At 35.3% G+C, this 22507-nt stretch overlaps 1 protein-coding gene across 1 annotated transcript in view; it reads left to right on the top strand.

Annotated features, from left to right (window-relative positions):
- LOC140171203 (calcium-activated potassium channel subunit alpha-1-like) overlaps positions 1-20140 on the top strand; it is a 197772-nt gene extending 177632 nt beyond the window's left edge. The window contains exons 25-31 of the mRNA XM_072194417.1: positions 1976-2093; positions 2712-2936; positions 3485-3815; positions 10934-11065; positions 11252-11382; positions 12152-12346; positions 13113-20140. Of these exons, the coding sequence (XP_072050518.1) occupies positions 1976-2093; positions 2712-2936; positions 3485-3815; positions 10934-11065; positions 11252-11382; positions 12152-12346; positions 13113-13526 (1546 nt within the window). The 3' untranslated portion in view covers positions 13527-20140. The remainder of the gene's footprint in view (positions 1-1975; positions 2094-2711; positions 2937-3484; positions 3816-10933; positions 11066-11251; positions 11383-12151; positions 12347-13112) is intronic.
- Positions 20141-22507: the final 2367 nt, after the last annotated feature.

Consider the following 22507-nt stretch of genomic DNA (forward strand, 5'->3'; position numbering starts at 1 on the left):
ATTTCTGTGATCGAGAGACCCAGATTGCAAGGAACAAGTCTACATGTATCAGAAGTTTCTGATGTTTGTGGTACAATGAATCCTCTGCAAGTTTTTGTGAAATAATACCATTATTACTTATAACTTCAAGAAGGATTTCATTACTTAACAAATATTAACCATGGCCATACCTTATTACACATAGTCTGCAGTAATTGTTGAAATTATGGTAATATTGGTTGATGTGAAAATTGGTCTCAAACTCAAACTGCACTATCATCATGTGAAATAATGATTTTGGTTTGTTTTTATTTACCCTTCCCATCTCACCAACATGGCACTGTCGCACTTTGCACTGTTTCCATGGCAACAGGTAAGATTACATCATATTTCCCCATTCACGGTGCATCATATTTTCCCATTCATGGTGCATCATATTTTCACATTCACAGTGCATCATATTTCCCCATTCCTGGTGCATCATATTTCCCCATTCCTGGTGCATCATATTTCCCCATTCATGGTGGATGATATTACCCCATTCATGGTGCATCATATTTCCTTCCCCATTCATGGTGTATCATATTTCCGTTCATGATGCATCATATTTCCCCATTCATGTTGCATCATATTTTGCCATTCATGGTGCATCATATTTCCCCATTCATGGTGCATAATATTTCCCCATTCATAGTGCATAATTTTCCCCATTCATGGTGCATCATATGTTCCCATTCATGGTACAACATATTTCCCCATTTATGGTGCATAATATTTCCCCATTCATGGTGCATCATATTTCCCCATTCATGGTGCATCATATTTCCCCATTCATGGTGCACCATATTTCCCCATTCATGGTATATCATATCTTCCCATTCATGGTACATCATATTTCCCCATTCATGGTGCATAATATTTCCCCATTCACGATGCATCATATTTCCCCATTTACGGTGCATCATATTTCCCCATTCATGGTGCATCATATTTTTCCATTCATGGTGCACTGATTATAACGCATGTAAGTATGTGTGTGTGTGTGGAGGTGCATGCATTTTTGTGTTTGTAAAAACCGGCGAACTAGGAAATGTGTGAAATCTTGTAAAACAATGGATGCATGCTAAAATGTCCACAGTTCTGGGACCAGTTACTAAGTCAAAAACAGCATAAGAATACATGATAAACGAAGACCTCCATTAGAGATGCCGGGGCAGACCCCACATGGATATTGAAAACTTTAAATAAAAAAGAGTTCATAAAGCCATGCCTTGGAAAACAGATGTGGAAATGGAGAACTGGATAAACTGACCCTGCTCTTTCTCACATTAATTCACTTTACTAAGTTATGATACGGTAGTCACAACACCAGGCTACCCAATACTTCAAGCGACATGCACCATGTGTGTATAATTATAATTGCATGATGTTGCTGAAGTGGGCAATTAAAGGCCTATTCATTGATCTGCTCAGATCATGGCACCTTTATTAGTGTCATTGATGTGTTAACATAGTTTGCTAGTGGTAAAAGCTGAAAGCTGTGTATTAAAGACAAAATGAGACATTTTGCATGAAACTGTAATATCTCTACTTAAGAAGTTAAATTAGGTACTGGTACATGTATTTTAGGAAATTTATACACAATTTTAATTTTTGTACACTTTCGCTGGGATCGCTGAATAGGCCTTTAATACATTTGGATACAAGCATTACATTTTTGCAGGTTCTGTTTTACTGTGGAATGAAACTTTTTTTAGATTTGTATCCCCTTCTTAATCTGCATAATTTGATTGAAAATTAAAACTGTCTAATTTTAAGCGTATCTGTTATGCCCAATCTACTTGCCTGCAGGGCTACATGTCAATGTATTGGGTTGCCCAACATGAAATTTGGTTGTCCTGGACAAGTGATTGTGCAAGGCCTATTTAAATTTGATTTTGCCCCGTAAGTACATGAACATATCATATATTTTCTAATTTGGTACTCTACACTACAGGGCAAGCCCTTCAAAACACCTAGCTGCATCCAATGAGGGCGGCGGTGATGCGTTCATGTTCGACTCTACTGGTATGTTCCATTGGTGTCAAGATGTGGAGATGAACGACTGTATTATAGTAAGTGAATGGGAGTGTGAGTGGGATATTCCAGTTGAAATCCATACACCCCCAGTGGGAAGACATGATCTTATCTCCCATACAGGAGTGCACATTTCTGAGTTACCTGAATGGGTGACTCCATTTGAAATCTACACCCTCTGTGTGAGAGAGAAGATGGTCATGCCTTTCATAGGGGGTGTATGGATTTCAAGTGGAATAACCCATTAACCCCTAAAGAAACATGTATAACTAATACCTACCAAATTACAGATGTTCTAACCAAGGTACTGGAAAAATATCCCATCAGCTAGAAACTGGCATGCCAAGGCCCGGGCTGACAGCACACAATGGCTAAAAGTTCAAATTTCAAACAAATTGTCTTTTGGATCACTACCTTGATGTGAAAGTTGTTGATTCTATCAAACCTGAATTCTCATGCACCCCTTCCCACATCCAGGACATCAAATCTATCTCCAGGGCCCATGCAAGCTCTCTACGGCCCTAGCTAGAAATACCATCTACCCCCTCCCACACCCAGGCCAGCTATTCTATCCCCAGGGCCCATGCCAGCTCTCTGCAGCCCTGGCACAGTAGAAATACCATTATTAACACTAATTCTTTGTTCTTCCATTGCAGACCAGACAAGAAGCACAAGATGCCAACCTGTCCTCCCATGTTGTAGTATGTTTGTTCGGAGACAAATCATCTCCATTAATAGGTCTACGCAACTTTGTCATGCCACTAAGGGCGAGCAATTTTCATCCAGAAGAACTGAAGACAATTTTATTATTAGGGACTACGAATTACATCAGCAGAGAGTGGGAGACACTCAAAAACTTTCCCAATGTGAAAATTCTAGCAGTAAGTAGTATGGATGTAATTGCTTATTGTAAAATACCAGATTTGTAATGAATGACAGTGTTTGAAATTGATTGAATTGCCTCTGATACTATCATGAAGCCCTTTAGGTGACCGGAATTTTTGCACGGTACCTACCACCTAGTAAGACCTGACTGGTGTTTCTGTTTACTGAGCTGCCATTTTGGGACTCTTGATTAAGAGTCATAAGATGGTGGCTCGGTAAACTGTACACCGGTCTTCAAAATTGGTATAGGCAGTTTGAACGGAGTGTCTCATCTCATTGTTTCTTTCTGAATCACTTTGACTTGTATACAAGGGCTCTTTTATTAATTTGATTTTGTATATACCCTGAATGTGTACATTGGTATTATGTTACTTCTAATGAAATTTAACAAGATAATGGCAATAAAATGTTGGACGTGATAACTTGTCAATCTGTATGCAAGTACATTATTTGTGCCACTTTCAGCAGTACATTTCAGGCCTTTTTATGTGATCCACATGCTATATCTTGACTTTTAATCCCTGTTTCTTTTGCCAATCTACAGGGTTCGCCATTAAGTAGAGCTGACCTTCGTGCTCTCAACGTGAACCAGTGCGACATGTGTGTGATCCTCTCGGCCAACGACTCTGGTTTAGAAGACCAAAGTTTACAGGACAAAGAAACAATTCTAGCATCGCTCAACTTGAAAGCCATGACGTTCGATGACACATTTGGCATGATGAGCCGGCAAACTCAAGGTGCGACCAGCATGGCGAGCTTGGCTTCGTCAGAAGACACGGGAGACAGTGACGAAGCGGACGAATCAGGTGCTGACCACGGTGATGGGGATGGTGGTGATGATAATGATGATGATGAAAAGGATGGTGGGAAAGAAGGTGAAAAGCGCCATCTGTTTTGGATCAATTTATCAATCAAATTTGGCAAAGTTTTCATACTATGAAACATTGAGAGAAAAGAATATGACCCAGTCCCAATTAAAATTACATATTCAAGATTTCAGGTTTATAATAAAACCACAATTTCAAATAAAGTGAATGGAAATCATACCAATTAAATTTTTAGATGTTCATATTTTTTTGGAAATGAGAGTATAAAATCAGTTTCTGATAACTATATTTAATTTCAATTTTACTTTCATTAATCACTCTTCAACTTTCTGTAATAAACTTCACTTCAGAACTTGCAACCTTCTCATTTAGATGGTTTCACAATCTCAAAGCACATCTGCTTTCATGCACATTTCAGTTTTCACAAAACAAGCAAATCAACCTGTGTCTTTCAGACTCATAGCCTTGAAGTGAGCCTTACTCATTACATTCTTTAACATTTCTCTCTTCTTATATGAAAGCTTCATGCTATAAATTAACATCACATTATAGCACACTTTAGCAGTGCTGGTGCCAGAACTATTAGTGGATATCTTCTTTTATATAAATATGCTAGACCTTCAGTAAATTGTATGTATTACCGTAAAACCCCGTCTACAAGCATATAGAGTACTTCTGATGAAAGCTACATTTATCCAGGCGCCATTATGGAGTTTGAGCAAATAAATTACGGATCCAAGCATAATTATACAAACAAGTATTATTTTAAGACCAATCTATTGTATCGGTATATTTACGCTTGCTTCAAATTAATTTAGCTTTCATAAAAAACACTATATATACTTGTAGATGGGGTTTTACGGTATGTAATAATTACAGTAACTCAATTTCCTGAAAAGACTTACTTCTGGCGTTCACAAATATTTCTACAATCATATTCTTGTCAATGATTAATACACATAGTACTCAACAATAGAGTCACAAAAATCAGAGATTCAATTTAATAAAGCCTTATTAAATGCGTTGGTGAACAAAATGCTGCTACATGATCTTAGAAGATGCAAAACATTCCAAAATTTGAATGCTCCAATCATAAAAGACTTTTCTCCCCATTATGTTTTTGGGGAGGGTACTCATTTAAGAAGTCATTTGCTTGATGATTGTAGACCAGAGTGTAGAATGACTTTATCATATATTGGTGTACAAAAGTTCACAGAGGTCAACATTTGCGCTTATGATTGTTATTTCACCAATCCACTAGAAATGGGACCTTTTAGATCATAGTTTCTGGCACCAAAACTGCATATTACAATCATACACATTCACTTATATAGCTTAGGAAAAAATGTTTCAAGTCATTATGTGAATAGTTACACCTCTTAAAAAATATGTCAGAACATATCTGTTGTACGCCTGTTGTGTAAGAGCATGACATATGCACTACATCACATGCACCTAGTGCACTTTGTTTGCACCCTATAGTTTTGAAAGATTGAAGAATTTCCAAATTATTTTGCATGTCAATAGTTACAGCCAATGTTTATTTGCACCAAATAAGCATGTTTTGTAAAATGTGCATTTTGATTGTTAAAAAAAGCTGCACGTAAGCACCTTCCTTCTTTCACATTATTAATAAACCTACTAATATCTTCTTGATTTATTAACACCATTTTTTTTATCATTTTGAAATATTTTACCCTATGAAATGTTATCTAATTTATTACTGCATTTTGATTCAGTTTTGTTTTGAATTAAACATTTATTTACGATTTTGTTTTGATTATGTTCACCCTTCCACATCCAATTCATGTTCCCATTTGAACAACCTCCCCTCCCCATTTTGAATTATCATTTTGCCTGATCTAACCTCTGACCTTATGCATGCAGAGCTATACCATTCATTCATGTAAGAGGTGTCATCACATCAAACCTGAATGCAGCTGAATGTTTCACGTCAGTCACTGTCTGCCTACCTTTGCACGGAGATTGAGGTGTAATGTAATGTGACTTGAAAGTCGCATGGAAGCGACTTCACGCAAGTGAAAATTATATAATAACAAGTCAAATCTGAAACAGAAATTTTCAAAAGGTTATTCACATTGCACAAGCCTGTCAATCAAATCAGCATGTTATTTGATTGGTCAACACATTTTGGTGAGAGGAGCACTGCCATATATTAACCAATCGCATTTACTCACTCTTGTGGTGGTAGATCAGGGCTTGAAATTGGCACTTGTCACTGGCAGTAATTGAGAGTTGTGACATGACTTGATGGCAAGTTGTGACTTGACTTTTGTTTACTCAAATTTCTTGGGGTCAAATTGAGCCTTGTAACTTGTAAAATCTCAACTGAAAAAGCACATATTAAACAAAAATTTGGTGAGCGTGACACTGGAAAACCATTTAAGAATATTCAGGCCGGTTGATATACAGGCAGGCAAGTTGGTAACCATAGCAACTAGTCATGGACAAGTTGATCAAGAAAATGGATGATAGATGTGAATTATGTTTTGTATTTCTGTCTCTGAATTTGTACTAGATGATCATTGGACAAGTTGAATTTAAAGGACATTCTTAGCTTATGCCAAACCAGTTTTACATTAAACCAGTTTAAGTTTGCATTAAACCAGTTTAAGTTTGCTTTAAACCAGATTAAGTTTATAGTAACCCAGTAGACTTTGTGTAGTTAGTACCCCAGTAAGTTTCTGAATTATTTTATTTATTTGATTGACTGCATGTTGTTGACTAATATGAAGACCCATGTATATACAAAAAATGTATTTCAAACAACCAAAGTTTTCTAAATCCAAGATAATACAAAGGAAATACTTTAAATGTTAAGGTACATTTGCAGCTCATATTTTATAAAATCATCCACATATACATAATTTGGTGTTACATATTCAATTCAACATGTTTCAAGGCTTTTGGCTATCAACAGGAGATCAAAGAGCACCCAATTTTCACTTTGAATCTAAACAAAAATGCTCCGTATCAAAGATACAATTTGGGTCTATCATTTGCAATCTATATGTGTGAGCTTTCACAGCCTGTTTAATTATGTGCTCTTGAAGATTTTGAGGCTAAAGGGAATTTTGTCATACACCTGCCTAGCTTTTTTCATTATACATTTCACAAAGAGTCACAAAATTGATTCACTCATCTTTACAGCCTTGTGCAGATTCAAAATTATAAACTCATTTAAAAAAAATTATTTTTCCTATTTCAAATTTGATATTCCAAAATGTGTTTTGGTGTATTTTAATTAACTGTGTGTCATGCATGATGATAATGTAAATGGTGGTGGAGAATTGCCAAAAATATGCATACATGAATATATTATGTTTTTACTAATATGCTTATTTTGAATCTGCATTGGTACTCCACTCCCAGTTATCAAATGGGTCTATATTTTCTGCAATCTTGTTAATGTTCAGTTTAAGATTTTGCTTTGAGTTTGATTTCAATATTTTTATTTTGCTTGCTTTTTTTTGGTTTGTCAGTTAATTAATATATTTTAATTGTATGTGTGGTGTGATAATGAAGTATTTTTATTTTATTTATTTGTGCTTAGCGAATGGAATTTGCTCACATGTTTATCATTCTGTTATACATTTTGCATTGAGTTTCAACCATTTTGTCATAAACTTTCCATTTATTTATGTTTACCAATATTCCCCACCAATATTTGATTTCATTTATGTTTGTACTTAATTTGTGTTGATGAATTTCATTTCATTACTTGACTTTTCTTACATCAGAACTGATGCATTTAACTTAGTGCAACAATGAAAACTTCAGCAGTTTTATGAAAAATGTGACATATATACACAGATGTTTCCAAATATTACCCCTCCCAAAACAAAATTCCAAAGAAAGTAATCAAAATGTCCAGGTAGTTCTTGCTCACTCAATGGCAGAGTCTATTAACAAATCCCACACACGGGACTCAGTTTTTCAATGTTTGCAGAAAATATGGACCTTGCTGTACGTGTTCTGGGAAGTACACAGAGAAATACCAACATCATCATCGTGTCATGATACGCTACCATGATGTACATGGTGTATGCTAAGATAAGATGTAATTTATCTATTGTCAATTTTGAATCATACCAAAACACAGCAGGTGATGAACAAGTTCTATTTGAGCCATTCATTATCAATTTGATCTTACTGTAGCCTAAGAACTGGTGTAGTAGCTGTGTTTAAGTTCAAATCTGTATTTAAGTTACATAGATTTATATATATTACACTAGTATTGACGAAGTTTGACACTTTTTTCTGCTTAAAGCCATAATATACGATCTTAGAATATATGAAATTGGTTAAGTTTTTTCAAACCTGATTTTTAGGCTTATTTGTAATGTTTACACATGTCCCAACTTACACATAAATGGAATCAGTCCACATTAAGTCCACTCATAGAACTCCATGTTAAACGGCCCAAATAGCCAGTGGGGTTTCTTTCACTTTACTTTATTTCAGACAAAAATTTCTCTAACAGCTGTTACTAATTTTATTACAAAAGAATTGAAAAAAAATGATGGAAATCATACATTATTATCCACGGAAGTGGGGCTCAGATTGGCTGATTGAAAAGCTTTAAAACACCTCTTAAAGGTGAACCTCATTGAAAACAAAGTTATATATCAATGGAAAGCTTATGATGTCAGGATATTAAAAATTATTTTTTCCGATTTTTTTGATTGCTAATAAAGCTGAAAAATTAAAAAAATGATCGAATTTTTGGTCTTTTTAAGGCGCCCAAAAAGCACCCAAATCAATCGTCTATGACCTTGGGAATGCTCGTGGCGTAAGCTCAGGGTTCGAGTCACGTGAACCTACTCGGAAACATGTAAACAAGACTTGCTTCCTGTACTTTGCAAGCTGCCCGGCAAGTCTGATTTTCACAATAAAGCTTGAAATTAGAGGAATCTTCAAATTGCTGGTTCCTTCTATATATATTAGAAATAATAGAATTATTGTCAACACATAAATTTTCCGTACATTTTTGACAAAATCAGTCATAACTGGCTGGGTATGACTGGGTAATTGAGTTTGAATTTCGCTGGGATCAATCCCATGCGCCAAATGCTACTACCGTTCATGTCATGGACTGAATAAACATGATCGAATAACAAATTAAATAGTTGTTTGTGACATTCCCTATATATTCTTGATTCATTTTAAAATGTCTGATTTAAAAAAATATCGTCTTGCAGTAATTAAAAAATTAATAAAAAACCGCAGATTTCATCAAATCCAGCCCATAAAAGGTTTTCATATTAGCGTATTGCGGTAATACATTCTTTCCACACAATCGCGATTGAAAGAAACAGATACTCGGGCAGATACTTTATTATAAAATAAATACAATTTAGGCTTAGTATGCCGTTATTTGATGGAATTCTGAAATCTGAATAAAATTAAAATATTGTCACTTGTGTCATGATTCTTTAATGATAGTACAATCAGTGTACGGTACTGAAAAAGTGAAACATTCATGTTTTATGGATTACCGAACACGATGCGTAAATTGCTGCTGAATTGCAGGGACGGATATGCACAAACACAGCGACTCGCTTCGGGCTTCGTCCTCCGTGTTTCATGGGGTGTTTCAGCAGATTTGATCAATCGTTCCTTTATATTTGGAACATTTACAGGAATAAATTTTGCTGATGAAGTAGCAATAAGTTGGAAATATCAGAATGTGAATATCAAATCGGTCATTTTGTCTGCAAGTTCAGTACAGTCGCGGATACTGAACACTCGGCGTAGTGAGACTCAGTCAGTCACTGAGCTCATCCCGTATGTATCTATACGAGTTCGCCTATCATACATGACCGCCATGACTGGTTGTAAAGCTAAGAAATAATAAAAAAAATCCTGTACATGTACCTTATTCTATTCCTTCATTTTCTCATTGTGATAAGTTCATCTCAACTTGGTGTGACGATCTGTACTGGTAGCACTAGCAGTTATTTTTTTGTAATCTGTTTTCATTCCGGTTCTTGGCGAATCTTAAGCTCTTCGTGCTTTACTGTAATATTCCCTATGCATATCGTGGATGGCTTGGCCTATCCCAAATCACCCGCCAGCACTTTCCCATTTTTAAATCCACACACTTTATTCAGGAACTTCATTCTTAATTTGATCATGATATTTCCTTCATGTTATTCTTATTTTATTGAAGATATTTTTCATGTAAAGTAAGTTGACAATGACTGAATTCGTGCATTGGCCCGATGCATGCCACAGTAATACACGGACATTGTGTTTACAATCAAACCCGGAAGTATCTGTGTGTCCCTGGGCTGACGCCATCAACGAAAGCGCCTAATTTGAACGATTTAGTTTTGTAATTTAGGGGTGCCAATATCCAATCTTTGCATGAAGATTATGTCTAGCCTGGTACGCTATGCAAATAAAAAATATTCTTTTCTGATTCCTGACATCATAAGCTTTCCATTGATATATAACTTTATTTTCAATGAGGTTCACCTTAAGTAAACATTCTTTTTATGTGATAAGTAGGGCGTGTGCTATTTTACTGGTAGCAAGTGTCAATATGATGTTCAGTTGTAGCATGTAATGTAAATTGGACCTTGTAACCTTGTACAGCAGATGTCAAAGTAAGCGTAAGACAACATCCCTCCAAATTGTGTAATTATCATCTACTAGCACGTCCCTGATCATAAAGCATGATCCTGCTCTAGAATGCCATGCTGCGAAATCATGAAGGGGCACATACTCTTTCAACATAAAGAACGCTTATCATTTGAGCTGCTTAACATACACGCATACCAAAATATAAAGCTATATTTGGTCTTTTCGTAGCGACTGTGGTACCCTGCTATCATTGTATTTGTGAGTGGGTGGGTGTATATGTGCAGGGTGAGGGTGTATGTACAATTGATTCAAAGTGCATGATTAGTATTGCTGCCGCTAGAAATGTACTTGCTGCTAAGACAAAGCAAAAAACACTATATTGTAGTCTATGATACTGTTTGTGTCAAAGTTAACATGGACTTAGGATCTAAACAAATTTTGCCTTAGTACTAAGTAGCTTCATATAAATAGTAAAAGTGTAAGGTTGTGATTTTGTATTGAAAGTATGATATCTTGAACCTTGCAACTGACTGACTGGATTTCTTGCTTCCACACAGAACATTTAGTTGAAGCTTTTATGCCGATGCCAGGCTTAATGCCTATCAAGAGTTCACCAGTTCGACCACCCCCACCATTACAGAGACGAGCGTCAACAGTGGGATCGAGTGTCCCCATGATCACAGAATTAGGTAAGCTTTATTTACTCTTTGTAGCCCCTGCACATTTAGTCAGTTCTCCTTCATGCTTGGATTGAGTTTGATTTGGAATGGACAAAATTACTCTTGGGAACAATGACACTGAGATTTTCCACTCTCTCTCCCTAATTTAGCATGCTGAAGTAAATACTTGATTACATCATAATTTCTTTTTCACAGTGGCTGATTCGAATGTGCAATTTTTGGATCAAGATGACGATGATGATCCTGACACAGAGCTTTACCTGACTCAACCCTTTGCCTGTGGTACGGCATTTGCGGTCAGCGTCCTAGACTCGCTTATGAGTGCAGTAAGTAGTGTCTTCTATGTTCTGTGGTGTAAATCTGTATGGCACAAGGGTCCACACTCCACACAAAATGTCTGTGTCTTTATATATTTTCAGTCCATTTTGAGGCTGGCCCAAATTGACACACTTTTTCAGGTTTTCTCACACATTTCAGGGTTTTTGAGTGTCTAATGTATGTGGCATTTCTGTAATCATTGAAACCCAGCTGCTTGAAATAGATGACATGTCGTGCCTCATTTTACTAAACAAATATTAGAATGTGTGTGGAAGCTAGTACTAAAGAATGTAATTATGGATTCAATCATGTTTCACTGTTGTTCATCAACGTTTAACAACGATGCGGCCACGCAGATGCACAGGACGCGAAAACAAGCTAAAGGTCGTATAATTCACATGATTATTTCATGAGGAATGTCAGTTAATCATTGCCACTCAGCCCTACAAAAACTTTTGGTGATTCTCTGATGATATCAGCAATAAAACTACTGAATAATGGCAAAGTTTAGCCGATACTTGCACAATACTGAATTCAACTTGTAAGGTGCATCACAGGTTCCAGGCATGGCAAATTTTACGCGCTCTCGCGTAACGCGTAGGCGCGCTTGCGTTTGCAAATACGTTACAGTAAAAGTGTGGATTCATCACCGATTAACAACGCTTAGCTCCTGTACAAAGGAATAGGAAGAGTTGTTGAATAGTTAGTTTAAGAACTTCCAATGCAATGTAATAAACCTTTATTTTGTTCCATTTTATTTTCTCTTTATCATATCAGACATATTTTAATGACAATGCCCTTACACTAATCAGGACACTAGTCACAGGGGGTGCTACCCCGGAACTAGAACAGATCTTAGCAGAAGGTGGAGGCATGCTGCCAGGGGTCAATTCACCTGAGTTACTATCTAACAGGGATAGGTGCAAGGTGGCTCAACTACCACTCTATGAAGGACCATTTGCTCAGTTTGGGGTGAGTGACATCTGGCTTAATATTGTCCAGGCAGCTATATAAGTGTGTTTTTCACTGGTCATAGGTTGTATAGGTTGATTTATATCATTATGATTTTGGCAGAATGACAAATATTTATTTGTTAAAATCATGTTACATCTGCGAGCCAGAGGGCAGCATATCAATTATGTAACAGTGATCAGGTATAGGACATGCAACACGTGATGTTCGAGGCTGGCTAAAATACAAGGCTGAAAATCCCATTTAAAAAAAAAAAAAATAGATGGTTAGCAGTTTTAAATTGAAAAACAACATACTTACAGTGGGGTACTTTGTCGTACCCCAACGGTTTTAGAGTAAGATAATTTTGCTTTGACCCCACATAACAAATTTAGAATTGTTTGTGAAGATTTCATGATTATGTGTTAATCCAATGGCGACGTCAATATTGCATCTGACAGTGATTCAGTGTGATAAGTGAGCTTATCTATATGTGTATATTATATTTGTCAGCACATAGTGTAGAGTAAGACAGTTCTAAGCTTGAAAGAAGGATATTTTGTTCTGGTACACCAGAACGAAATATGACAATATTTTTGATAAATGAATTGATCTGCCGGAAATGTTTTGTTCATAAACATTATGTAGCCAGAGGTTTCCAGGGGTATAAAAATCTCAACTTTTTTTGTGAAAAGTGGGGAGATGAGGCTGTGGATCATGAAATGCTCCTTTAAAGCTAAATTCTTTGCATTTATACTATGCTTCATATTGGTTTTTTCTTCTGCAGAATGGAGGCATGTATGGTGATTTATTTGTGGAAGCCATGAAGAAGTATGGTATTCTTTGTGTAGGTATTTATAGATTCCGTGATGGATCATCGAGGGAAGCAATGCCGTCATCCAAACGATTCTCAATCACAAACCCACCGTATGAGTTCCTGCTCATGGCTACGGACTTAGTGTTCTGTCTCATGCACTTTGATCCCAATCCACCTAAGATCAAACGTGCACACAAACACAAGAAGAAAAAGAAGAAGAAAGATAAAAATAAGGACAAGAAGAGTAGTACTGATAAGAGTTCAGGACCAGAAAAGAGCTCAGGGGTTGAAAAGAGCTCAGACCCTGATGAGGAATCAAAAGGAGAGGACAAGAAGGAAGACTCTAAAGAACCGCCTTCCAAGACGGAAACAACGGTTTGCTGATGGGGCGCCCGTGTGGCTAGCCTTCCTGAGACGCATGTTTAAATAGTTGTGTTCACATCAACTTTCAAGTATGTCAACCAACTACATCAGGGCTGAGATCTGAGATAATACTACCGCCGCAATGAAATTGAAAGGAAAAGACTTTCACCGATGAACTCAAATTTTCGCACAGAATGAAGTATTTAGATGATGATAGGATAAGAATTAACTTAAATCAACCACCAAATCACCCTTAGCAGCACACGCGACTTTTGCATGCAGCACCGTAATTAATTGCATGTATATACATTGCAATAACATACAGGCGATCGGATGTGCTTCAACTTCAAGGCAGATGTTATTAAGACTGTGAAAGACCTCATCATCTGGACATAGATACTTTGAAGTGGTCTTGCAGCAAACTGCAATCAAAGTTTGTGAATGAATGCCTGAACCATCCTGCACCCTTTGAAGGAATTTACAAGGAATGACAAATACTATATTTAAAAGCTGTTCGTATGACCTACTAGTTAGGATAACAATTTAATCAGTGTTTGATCGTTTTTTGTGTGATGTTATTGGGGAATATATCCTAGGTCTTGTACTTGGTGTGATGGGATCTCATCATTTGTGGTGGGTAACTTGTCTTTAAGCGTCCTTGTGATGAATTCACACTATGGATTTGTTTGTATTGGCAATGTTGTAGATTATTAAAACATGTAACCAAAACAGAATAATTTAGTAGAAATTTGTGACAATTTAATACAGGTTATTATTATGCTTACTTAGAGCTAACATACCCCAAATGATACATCAACCTTGGTTGCTGTTCAATCATGGTTGATCTTGGAATGATCATATCTGTTGAATTTATTGCTTGGTATTTATTCAGTGTCCAATTTAATATGAGAGCAGTGTTAGAATGTCATTGCAAGTTTGTTTCTGCACAAAATATGTGGGATTCAAAGTTGATTATCATAATGTGTTAAAATCTTCACACTAAATTAGAAAATTATATCTGGCAAAATTCATTGCCAAGAATCAAAATTGATTCTAAAAGAATGCAATGCAAAGAATCCATAGTCTGACTTCATCGTGTGATGTTCTTGATTGACATGCGATGCATGTACCCCCAGTGATTTTAAGACCTAATCTATTTCTTATAGATACTAATATTATTGGATATTGATCAATGGATCTATTGAAGTAATCAATTTATACCTTTTTAGTTTCCATAGTTGCATATCCAGCGCAAGTTCAGTTTAGTTACCAGTGATGGTTAATAAATGACTTTCCAAGTGGTTAGAGCATCAGTCTAGCAACCCTGAGGGCCTGGATGGATGTGAACATTTTTCTGCTTTACATAATACAATACGCTCCCCATTTTGTATCTTCAAATAGGGATGAACTTGGTTTGTTTGTTGCTACCTACTTAGTTTGAAATAGTTTATAGCCTATACTGAATTTTCAAGTGATAATTATTGTAGACCAGACAGTTGTTTGGTGCAATAACACCATATGCATCTTCTACAGGTGATACCTTGGAAATTGACTGCATCCCATCAATGGATTATAGATGCCAGTATGGGATAAAGTGATTTCATTACATGCTTGGTCATTTTGCAAGATTCCTCTGGTTCCATTAGCAGATATCACTTGCTAAAAAGTGACACCTATGAACTTTAATAGCTGCGTTCAGTTTGGTTCTGAAGTCATATGAACCACATCACAGCCCTTTTTAATACTCTGGATATGCTACTATGGAAGATTATACAATTGTGGATAAAGAGTTATAAAATTGTCCACAAATCTTTTACCAATCTTATATATTTTGTATAAATTACTCGAAAATATAAATATGTGATAAAAATTCAATTGTACTATATAATATATAACTATTTCAAACATCGCAAATTTGGACTCTAGCACCTTTTTTGTACATTTATCAAGTCATATTTTGAATGATTAATAATGATCTATTTCAGCCCAAAATAGTACTCTCTTGTGCACTGGATATCGAGTAACAATGGTGCCATGTGGTTGTTTTGTTCTGCCACTGTGTTTACAGCTTATCTTGTATTTTGTGCCTTGAGATGTGAAATTATATATTTGTTTATCATTGCTTGATTTGTGCATTGTCATGTTTGATATATTTTTTTGTAATTTTTAATTGTGATTTTATTGACTTTTGGACAATATCCTTATATTACATTAGTGTACTCTATCTAATGTGGTGGCAGATACTTAGTATGACTTAGCTTTTTGACGTACCTCTAGGGATATTGCCCAATAGTTTGTTTCATAATTGCATATTGTGATCCTAATTTTAGTTACGTTTCTGTAATTTGCATGTTGTGATTGTTCCCTTGTTCTCCTCAATCTTGCTTTTCTTTAACACTTAGCTTCCTATTTCATTTTGTGCAATAAAATTTTCTTTGAAGCATAAGATGCTAATTCAAAGAAATATAAGTGATTGAAAGTTGAAAGTCAATTAATTTGAAGAAAATCAAAAACAAAACAGAATAAATGAATAATTTGGATTTGAAAGCAAATTCCAAAATTTGTGGTACAGTATTCTGAGATGTTAAGTTGGACATACAAAGAAAACATGCTGATTCAGGTTATGCAAGAGTAAGACAAATCAGGAGATATCTATTTTTTCGGTGGACCAATCATAGCACAGCTTATGCATCATGTGACTAAGATGACTTACAGCAGATACTGTTAGTGGTTTTATAACCATGTGATGACTTAAGCCAGTGGCATGAGTGCTAGATAGAAAGTGTCAATCATCTTTCAGTTGGCCAATGAGAAAATAGATCTCAAACACCTGATTTGTCTGAAATTGGAGGCGTGGCCACGCGGGCAACCGTAGTTCTTTTCCATTAGAATCTAGACAGTAGTAGATTTTTTTTAAAGTTAGCTTAGGAAAATAGTAGGACTATCATTTTAAGTGTTCAAAAACACTACTTTATTTTTAGTAGAAGTAGAATGTAGTTGTTTAGTTTTAGTGTAGATAACTGTGTAGTGTAGACATACTCTTTTTATATTGTTTTTTATTTGTGGCTGAAGTGGTTTTCTGAGACGAATATACCTCACAGATAACCACAAGCAACGATATCAGTTTTTATGTGTCTTTACTTTTTGAAAGTTACAAAATAGGGTTGATCAGTAAATATGCTACAGACTACTCAAGATAAGTGGAATGCGATATTGCATAAAATTAGTTTTGATGCTGTACACTGGATATATTTTTATATAGTAGCTCATCACACTTTTTAAACAATGCAAAAAAATAACCCTTTCAGGGATGAACACCAAAATTGACTTTTAACATGAGTTTGGTTTAAAGTTGTTTTGGAATTCTGACTTGCTCAAATGCTTGTGTTATATTCAAAAGTTCATTTCAGATGAATACCGTAAACGTTCGCCTAATGGCGCACTTGGGCTCCTTTGCCTTGGGATAAATTTCATATACAAATAGAGAACTCCCTCCTCTAAAAACCCCAACAAGGGTACGTGCCCTTGTTTGCTGGTGGTATTTTTACGGGAGGGCACTTTTAGTTTGTGTCTAAAATTCCAGTTATATCAAGGGAGCCCAAAGCACATTAGGCGAACGTTTATGGTATTTCAGTACCAGAAACTTCTGGAATGATGAATCTTTAATGAATATTTCAGAACGTTTGGAATGATGAGTCTTTGAAAGTCAGGGCTCTGGGCAGAAGAGTATAGAAAACTAAATTTTCATATAAACAAGTGACTTTTGGCTGTCAGCTTTTCACTTTTCATTGAGTACTCTGTAGTAGAACATGATTGTATATATTATTTTTTGCCGTCGTACAGACCCTCTACCCTTTGCCTGTAGCCACAGATCGGATTGTTTATTGGGATTTGGATTACTTGCGCTTTCAACTTGAAATACATATATGTATAAAGATATTAAACAAGTGTGCACATGTGTATATTATGCTTTTTTTTTTCCTGTTTTGTATTCTTCTCTCATTTAATTTTTTTTGTGTGTGTTAAATAGGCTTGTATGTTATGTGTTGTTTGTCCCTACACGTTGTATGATAGCTGTTACTGCTTCTGTAAAATACAAGTTTTGCAAAAGCAGACTTTATGGAGAAACAAATTCTGTATTGATATCCTCTAGAAATGTAATGTTACATGTTTTAAGTGCTGTTTATATTAAACATCTTTGCTACAATATATCTCTTGAACCTTACCTCATGAGTGTGAATAAAAATCACAGCAGATTTGAGGGAAAAATTGAAATTTAAGTTTGACTGTGTCATTTTGTTCCACCTGTAAAAGTTTGTGAAAAAGAAGTACCTATTTTCATGGCAATAGTTGCATTTTGTCTGCAGGTTATAGTATAATTTTATATATTTTCAGGAAATGTAACACCTTATTTTTTTGTAAAATTAAATGTTAGCATCTGTTTTTGGTGATTTTGTAATTAAACCTCATATACACATCCAGATTCTTTCTTTATGGGTAACATGTGAGTGTCTTGTGCCATTTGGTGTCGGGACCAGCTAAGATTACCATTTTGATAGGTGACTATATAATATAATGAGGTACTACATAGGCACTGAGAGCTTTGCCTTTTACATTGCTTATATAGTTCAAGAAGGCCTGCCCAGTGAGTACTTTGGCTCTTACAGTTCCCCATAAAGAAGGATGCTCACTGTGTTGTTAATTAACTGTGAAGACTGAGTTATGTTTTCAGTACTTCAATATACTTCAGTGCCTTTTCAAATGAAATTTTTTATATGTTACATTTTTGCCAAGTTTCTAATGAATTTTTGTTCCTGAGATCGTCTCTATTTAGCTGATACCATTTTTCACCCTGTGGCAGCAGTGACGTCAATTCGCTCAAAGCGCTGGCATACATACACCACACACTTAAAAGACGCTGCATAGATGCACAAGTAAAAAAGCTGTGTCAATGCATCAGCGCTGCATCGTTGCATTGACGCCACTGCCATATCAGGGTGAAAATGGTTTTGTTGTAGTGGTCTGTGTTAGCATTTCTTATTATCAGGAATAGTATTTATAAATTATTGATCAAATTGCTGTTATTTCCGGGTGTGGAGTTTTCACAATCTAGTAAAAATGAGAACAGGTCATCAAATGTTGACACTTTCAGTATGACTGGGGAAATATGTGGGAATATAAATAATTGTTACTCTAAACAACTCAAAGAACTAGAGTCTTTACCTTGACTAATTTGGGTTTTCTTCAATTGTGTATGTGTACTGTATTCAACCTAATTAGTGCCCAGTAAGCAAGTCATCAGAAGGTGCACTTAAAAAGTGTCATATTTTGACAGTAAAACTGGACATTGTAGTTGCAACTCGGTGCCAAGTGCCAATGTTTATGCTGTGATTCAATAAGCAATTTACACCTTTTCATGTTAAAATGCTATTTAAATGGGGGTGATTAAACAAGTGCAACTAGAAAAGTTAACAGGGAACCTAATTAAGTTGAATATGGTATCCAGTAAATAATAATATTAACAACTTTGTAGTTGTATTCTGTTTTCAGCAGGTGACATTTCTGCATATTTTGCTACAAAATTGTGTGATGGATTTTGTTAAAATTGGATATTTGCTTAAAATAAAGAGTAAGACTAAGGTACAGACAAGTTCACAAAAAATGGAAAAAAGGGTGTGAATGCCAAAGGGGAAAAAATGAGGAAAGACCTCCCCTTACTTAAAAATCGCACTCTTTTTGTAAAAACTAGTATATGCATAGTTTGCAATGAAGTTCAACAACTGTATTTTACTTGGATAGGGCTTTTGGTTCTTGAGTTATTGATCAAAATGCAGTAAACATAATTCAAAAACATTTGAAATTGTTCAGTTCCTTTGTCAGGAATGCTGCAATGACTTAAATAAACAGTAACATCACCGTTTGCATATCTGTGACGTAGTATATAATCTGTTTACCATTCACATTGGTATAATATTTATCCTTTGACATTATGTCTGTATGTATTGAATACACATTAAAGAAAAGTACATGTATATTTAACTCAGATTGTGTACTCTTGTGGTGAATATGGTTTATCAGCTAGGCTATTATAAAATATGATGTAAAAAAATTTTGACTGATTTCATGAACACAGCCTACCAAATTCACAGATTTACTGTTACTCCTGAACTACTCTTTTACGATTGGTCAGGCAAAACTGAACAAAATAGTAGTAAATATCATCGCTCAAGACTACCTCATGGTGGCAATAATTATTTCAATTTACTATAGGTTCAAGAACTACATCAGGATATTTCCTTGAACAAATCTACATTATCTACCAATTCTTTGCATCAAATTCATGAAACATTAATAGTTTTTAATAATTTTAGGAGGGCAGTAATATTTTACACAGTCAAATTCCTTACTCACACATTTCCTTTGATACCAAGTGTAGTCCATTTAGCGACTGCATGTGATACACTCTCAATCAAAGGCGATGCACCTGTAGCGTGCGATGCGGCATGAAGTCACTGCACCCTACAGATACGCCACCTTTGATTGCACTTGTATTACACACAGACGCTACTCAAATGGACTATAGTAGTCCTTATTGGGGTCAAATATCCATGTTAGGATAGATGCAGATTTGCTTTTTTAAATACATATTTTTATGCATCACTCTTGCTTTTAAAGGTGCTTACATATTTGCCATTCTCTCATGACCTTTTTATGAATCTACTTTTTTCTATTAAATGATTACACTTACTAATATTGAGTATTACTGAGGGTGTTTATTATATTACCTCACACACTCACAGTAAGTATGTTGCATATTGCAGTTGAAACTTGTACAAATTACCAATATTCAAGAGTTTAAATGGTTTATTATAATGATGTTACTGTACAGTGTAAAATTACTATTAATATATTATTAAGTTTTTATACCAAAATTGATTGAATGTAAATACACAGATGTACTCCTGCAATTTTAAAAAAGTTAAAAAATATCTAAAGTATATTTCCCCATTTTTCAGAGGTATGTGATAGTGATCATCGAGCGTGTGGAAGAAGCTAAGTTTCTAAACCTACGCACTTGATGATCACCATCAACCAATGACTTCATGATTGTTGATCAGCCAATCGGCATGATTATCAGGGGTGGAATTTCGCGGGAGTCTGAGAGTCGACTCTCGCAGAGACTCCCGTAAAATCCTATTGCGAGAGTCCATGTGGACTCTCGCTGGAAATGATCGGATCAGCGAACTTACGCTTAAGTTCAACACGCCTTAAAACTCAAAGCCTGCAAAATATAAAGGAAAAGTCGCCAAAGATGCAATGACATATATGGAAGTGAGAGTATGATGACACATATATTAAAAACTTAACTTTGTTAGTTTATTTGTTAGTTTGTTTGTTTGAATGCATTTAACGTAGGCCTACATATAATACCTTTTGGACTCCCGCAAGATTGTACAACGAGAATCCATTTACGGGAATCCATGGACTCTCGCAAAACTCTCTTGCGAGAATCCACTTGGACTCCTGTGGCACTTTACGAAATTCCACCCCTGGATTATTTATCATTTCTGAGGTCATTCTCATGTACGCTCGATGCACAGCACATAGCTTTGAAGAATGGGGACATTTACTGTATGTAATAGTTTGTCTCTGCTAGACATATCATGATATCATGATTATGTCATTAGCTTGTCTCTGCTAGACACATCATGATCTTGTCCAGAACTGTGGTTGCTATCTTCAGGATTCATTTTCATAAAGATTAAAACTGTATTGTAAGGGCAGATTGATTAGAACACTTTGTGATGTGGCCATAAACAGGTAAAGAGTGAAGATAGCATTGTCAAACTTTATATTTTTTCAATTTTAGATTTGGTGTTGGTTTTTTTGGAAAATAAAAATGAATCCAATTAGTGTGCTAGATAGTTAAACTTCAGCTGCATACAAGAGGCTAAAATTAGTAGCAGTTATAATAAAAGTTCAGTAACAGTATTTATGATAAAAATAGAAAAACACAAGGGGGATGTAAACTATGCATGAGTAATAAGTAAACAAGTATCATGTTCAGGTCAGTGGGTCATAGTTCATGTGGTTTGCAAAGGTCATTATTATGTTCATATCAACTGCCTTTAGGTTGCTTTATCAATGCAACATGTTTCTGTACTGGTAACACTAGTGCTTGTTACAAATAAGTAAGTAAATGAAGGGTATAAAGTAATACTTTACTCTTTTTCTCTCTAAGTATTAGTATTTGATGTGATGGTGGCATGATATTCTCAAAATGTGGTACAATTTCCTGTATGTGCCCTTACCAGCTTGCTTGTGCACCACACTGGGGAACCTTTACAGGAATGCATTATGTACCCCCCCCCCTCGAGAGGTTGCTCATTAGACCCCTTAAAAATTGGAAAAATACAGAAATTACTTCTATTCAGAAAGGAAGTGAAGATATGGAAATGTGGACAAATTCATTGTGTAAGAACTGCCCAAAAAAACTAGTGTTGTCCTTTTAAAATCTGTAAGAATGGATTTGATTGAATATGTTATGAAGACAACCCAATGAGAATGATTAGTTGGGTTGTACCGTACACAAGCCTATTATATGATTTGTTAAACAAATTATAAAATCTTTGAACCTTGGTAATTGTATATCTCTAGACTTTAGAAGTCTTTGGATTTTAATCTAATTTTAGACAGAACATCCTTGATTCTTCTGCCACTACAAAATATGTATCAAAGTAATATATAATTGCATTTATCTTCTATAATTCTGTCTAGCTTTTGTTTGTATGTGTGTATTACTTTATGTAATTGTAAATCATTTTTCATTCCAGTTATTATTTGTCCATTTTCTTTTCCTTTTGCTTTTTTTTATGGAAATTGTAAATACTGAAAGTGTTATTTTCCAATGACATTGTAAAGTAAGTTTAGCAGTAATTAGCACAGATTATATCTTGCATTTCTTATTATTCATATTGTATTAAATGTTGATATCTAATAAC

This window comes from Amphiura filiformis, chromosome 15 (assembly GCF_039555335.1).
Source record: "Amphiura filiformis chromosome 15, Afil_fr2py, whole genome shotgun sequence".
In the NCBI taxonomy this organism is placed as follows: Eukaryota; Metazoa; Echinodermata; class Ophiuroidea; order Amphilepidida; family Amphiuridae; genus Amphiura; species Amphiura filiformis.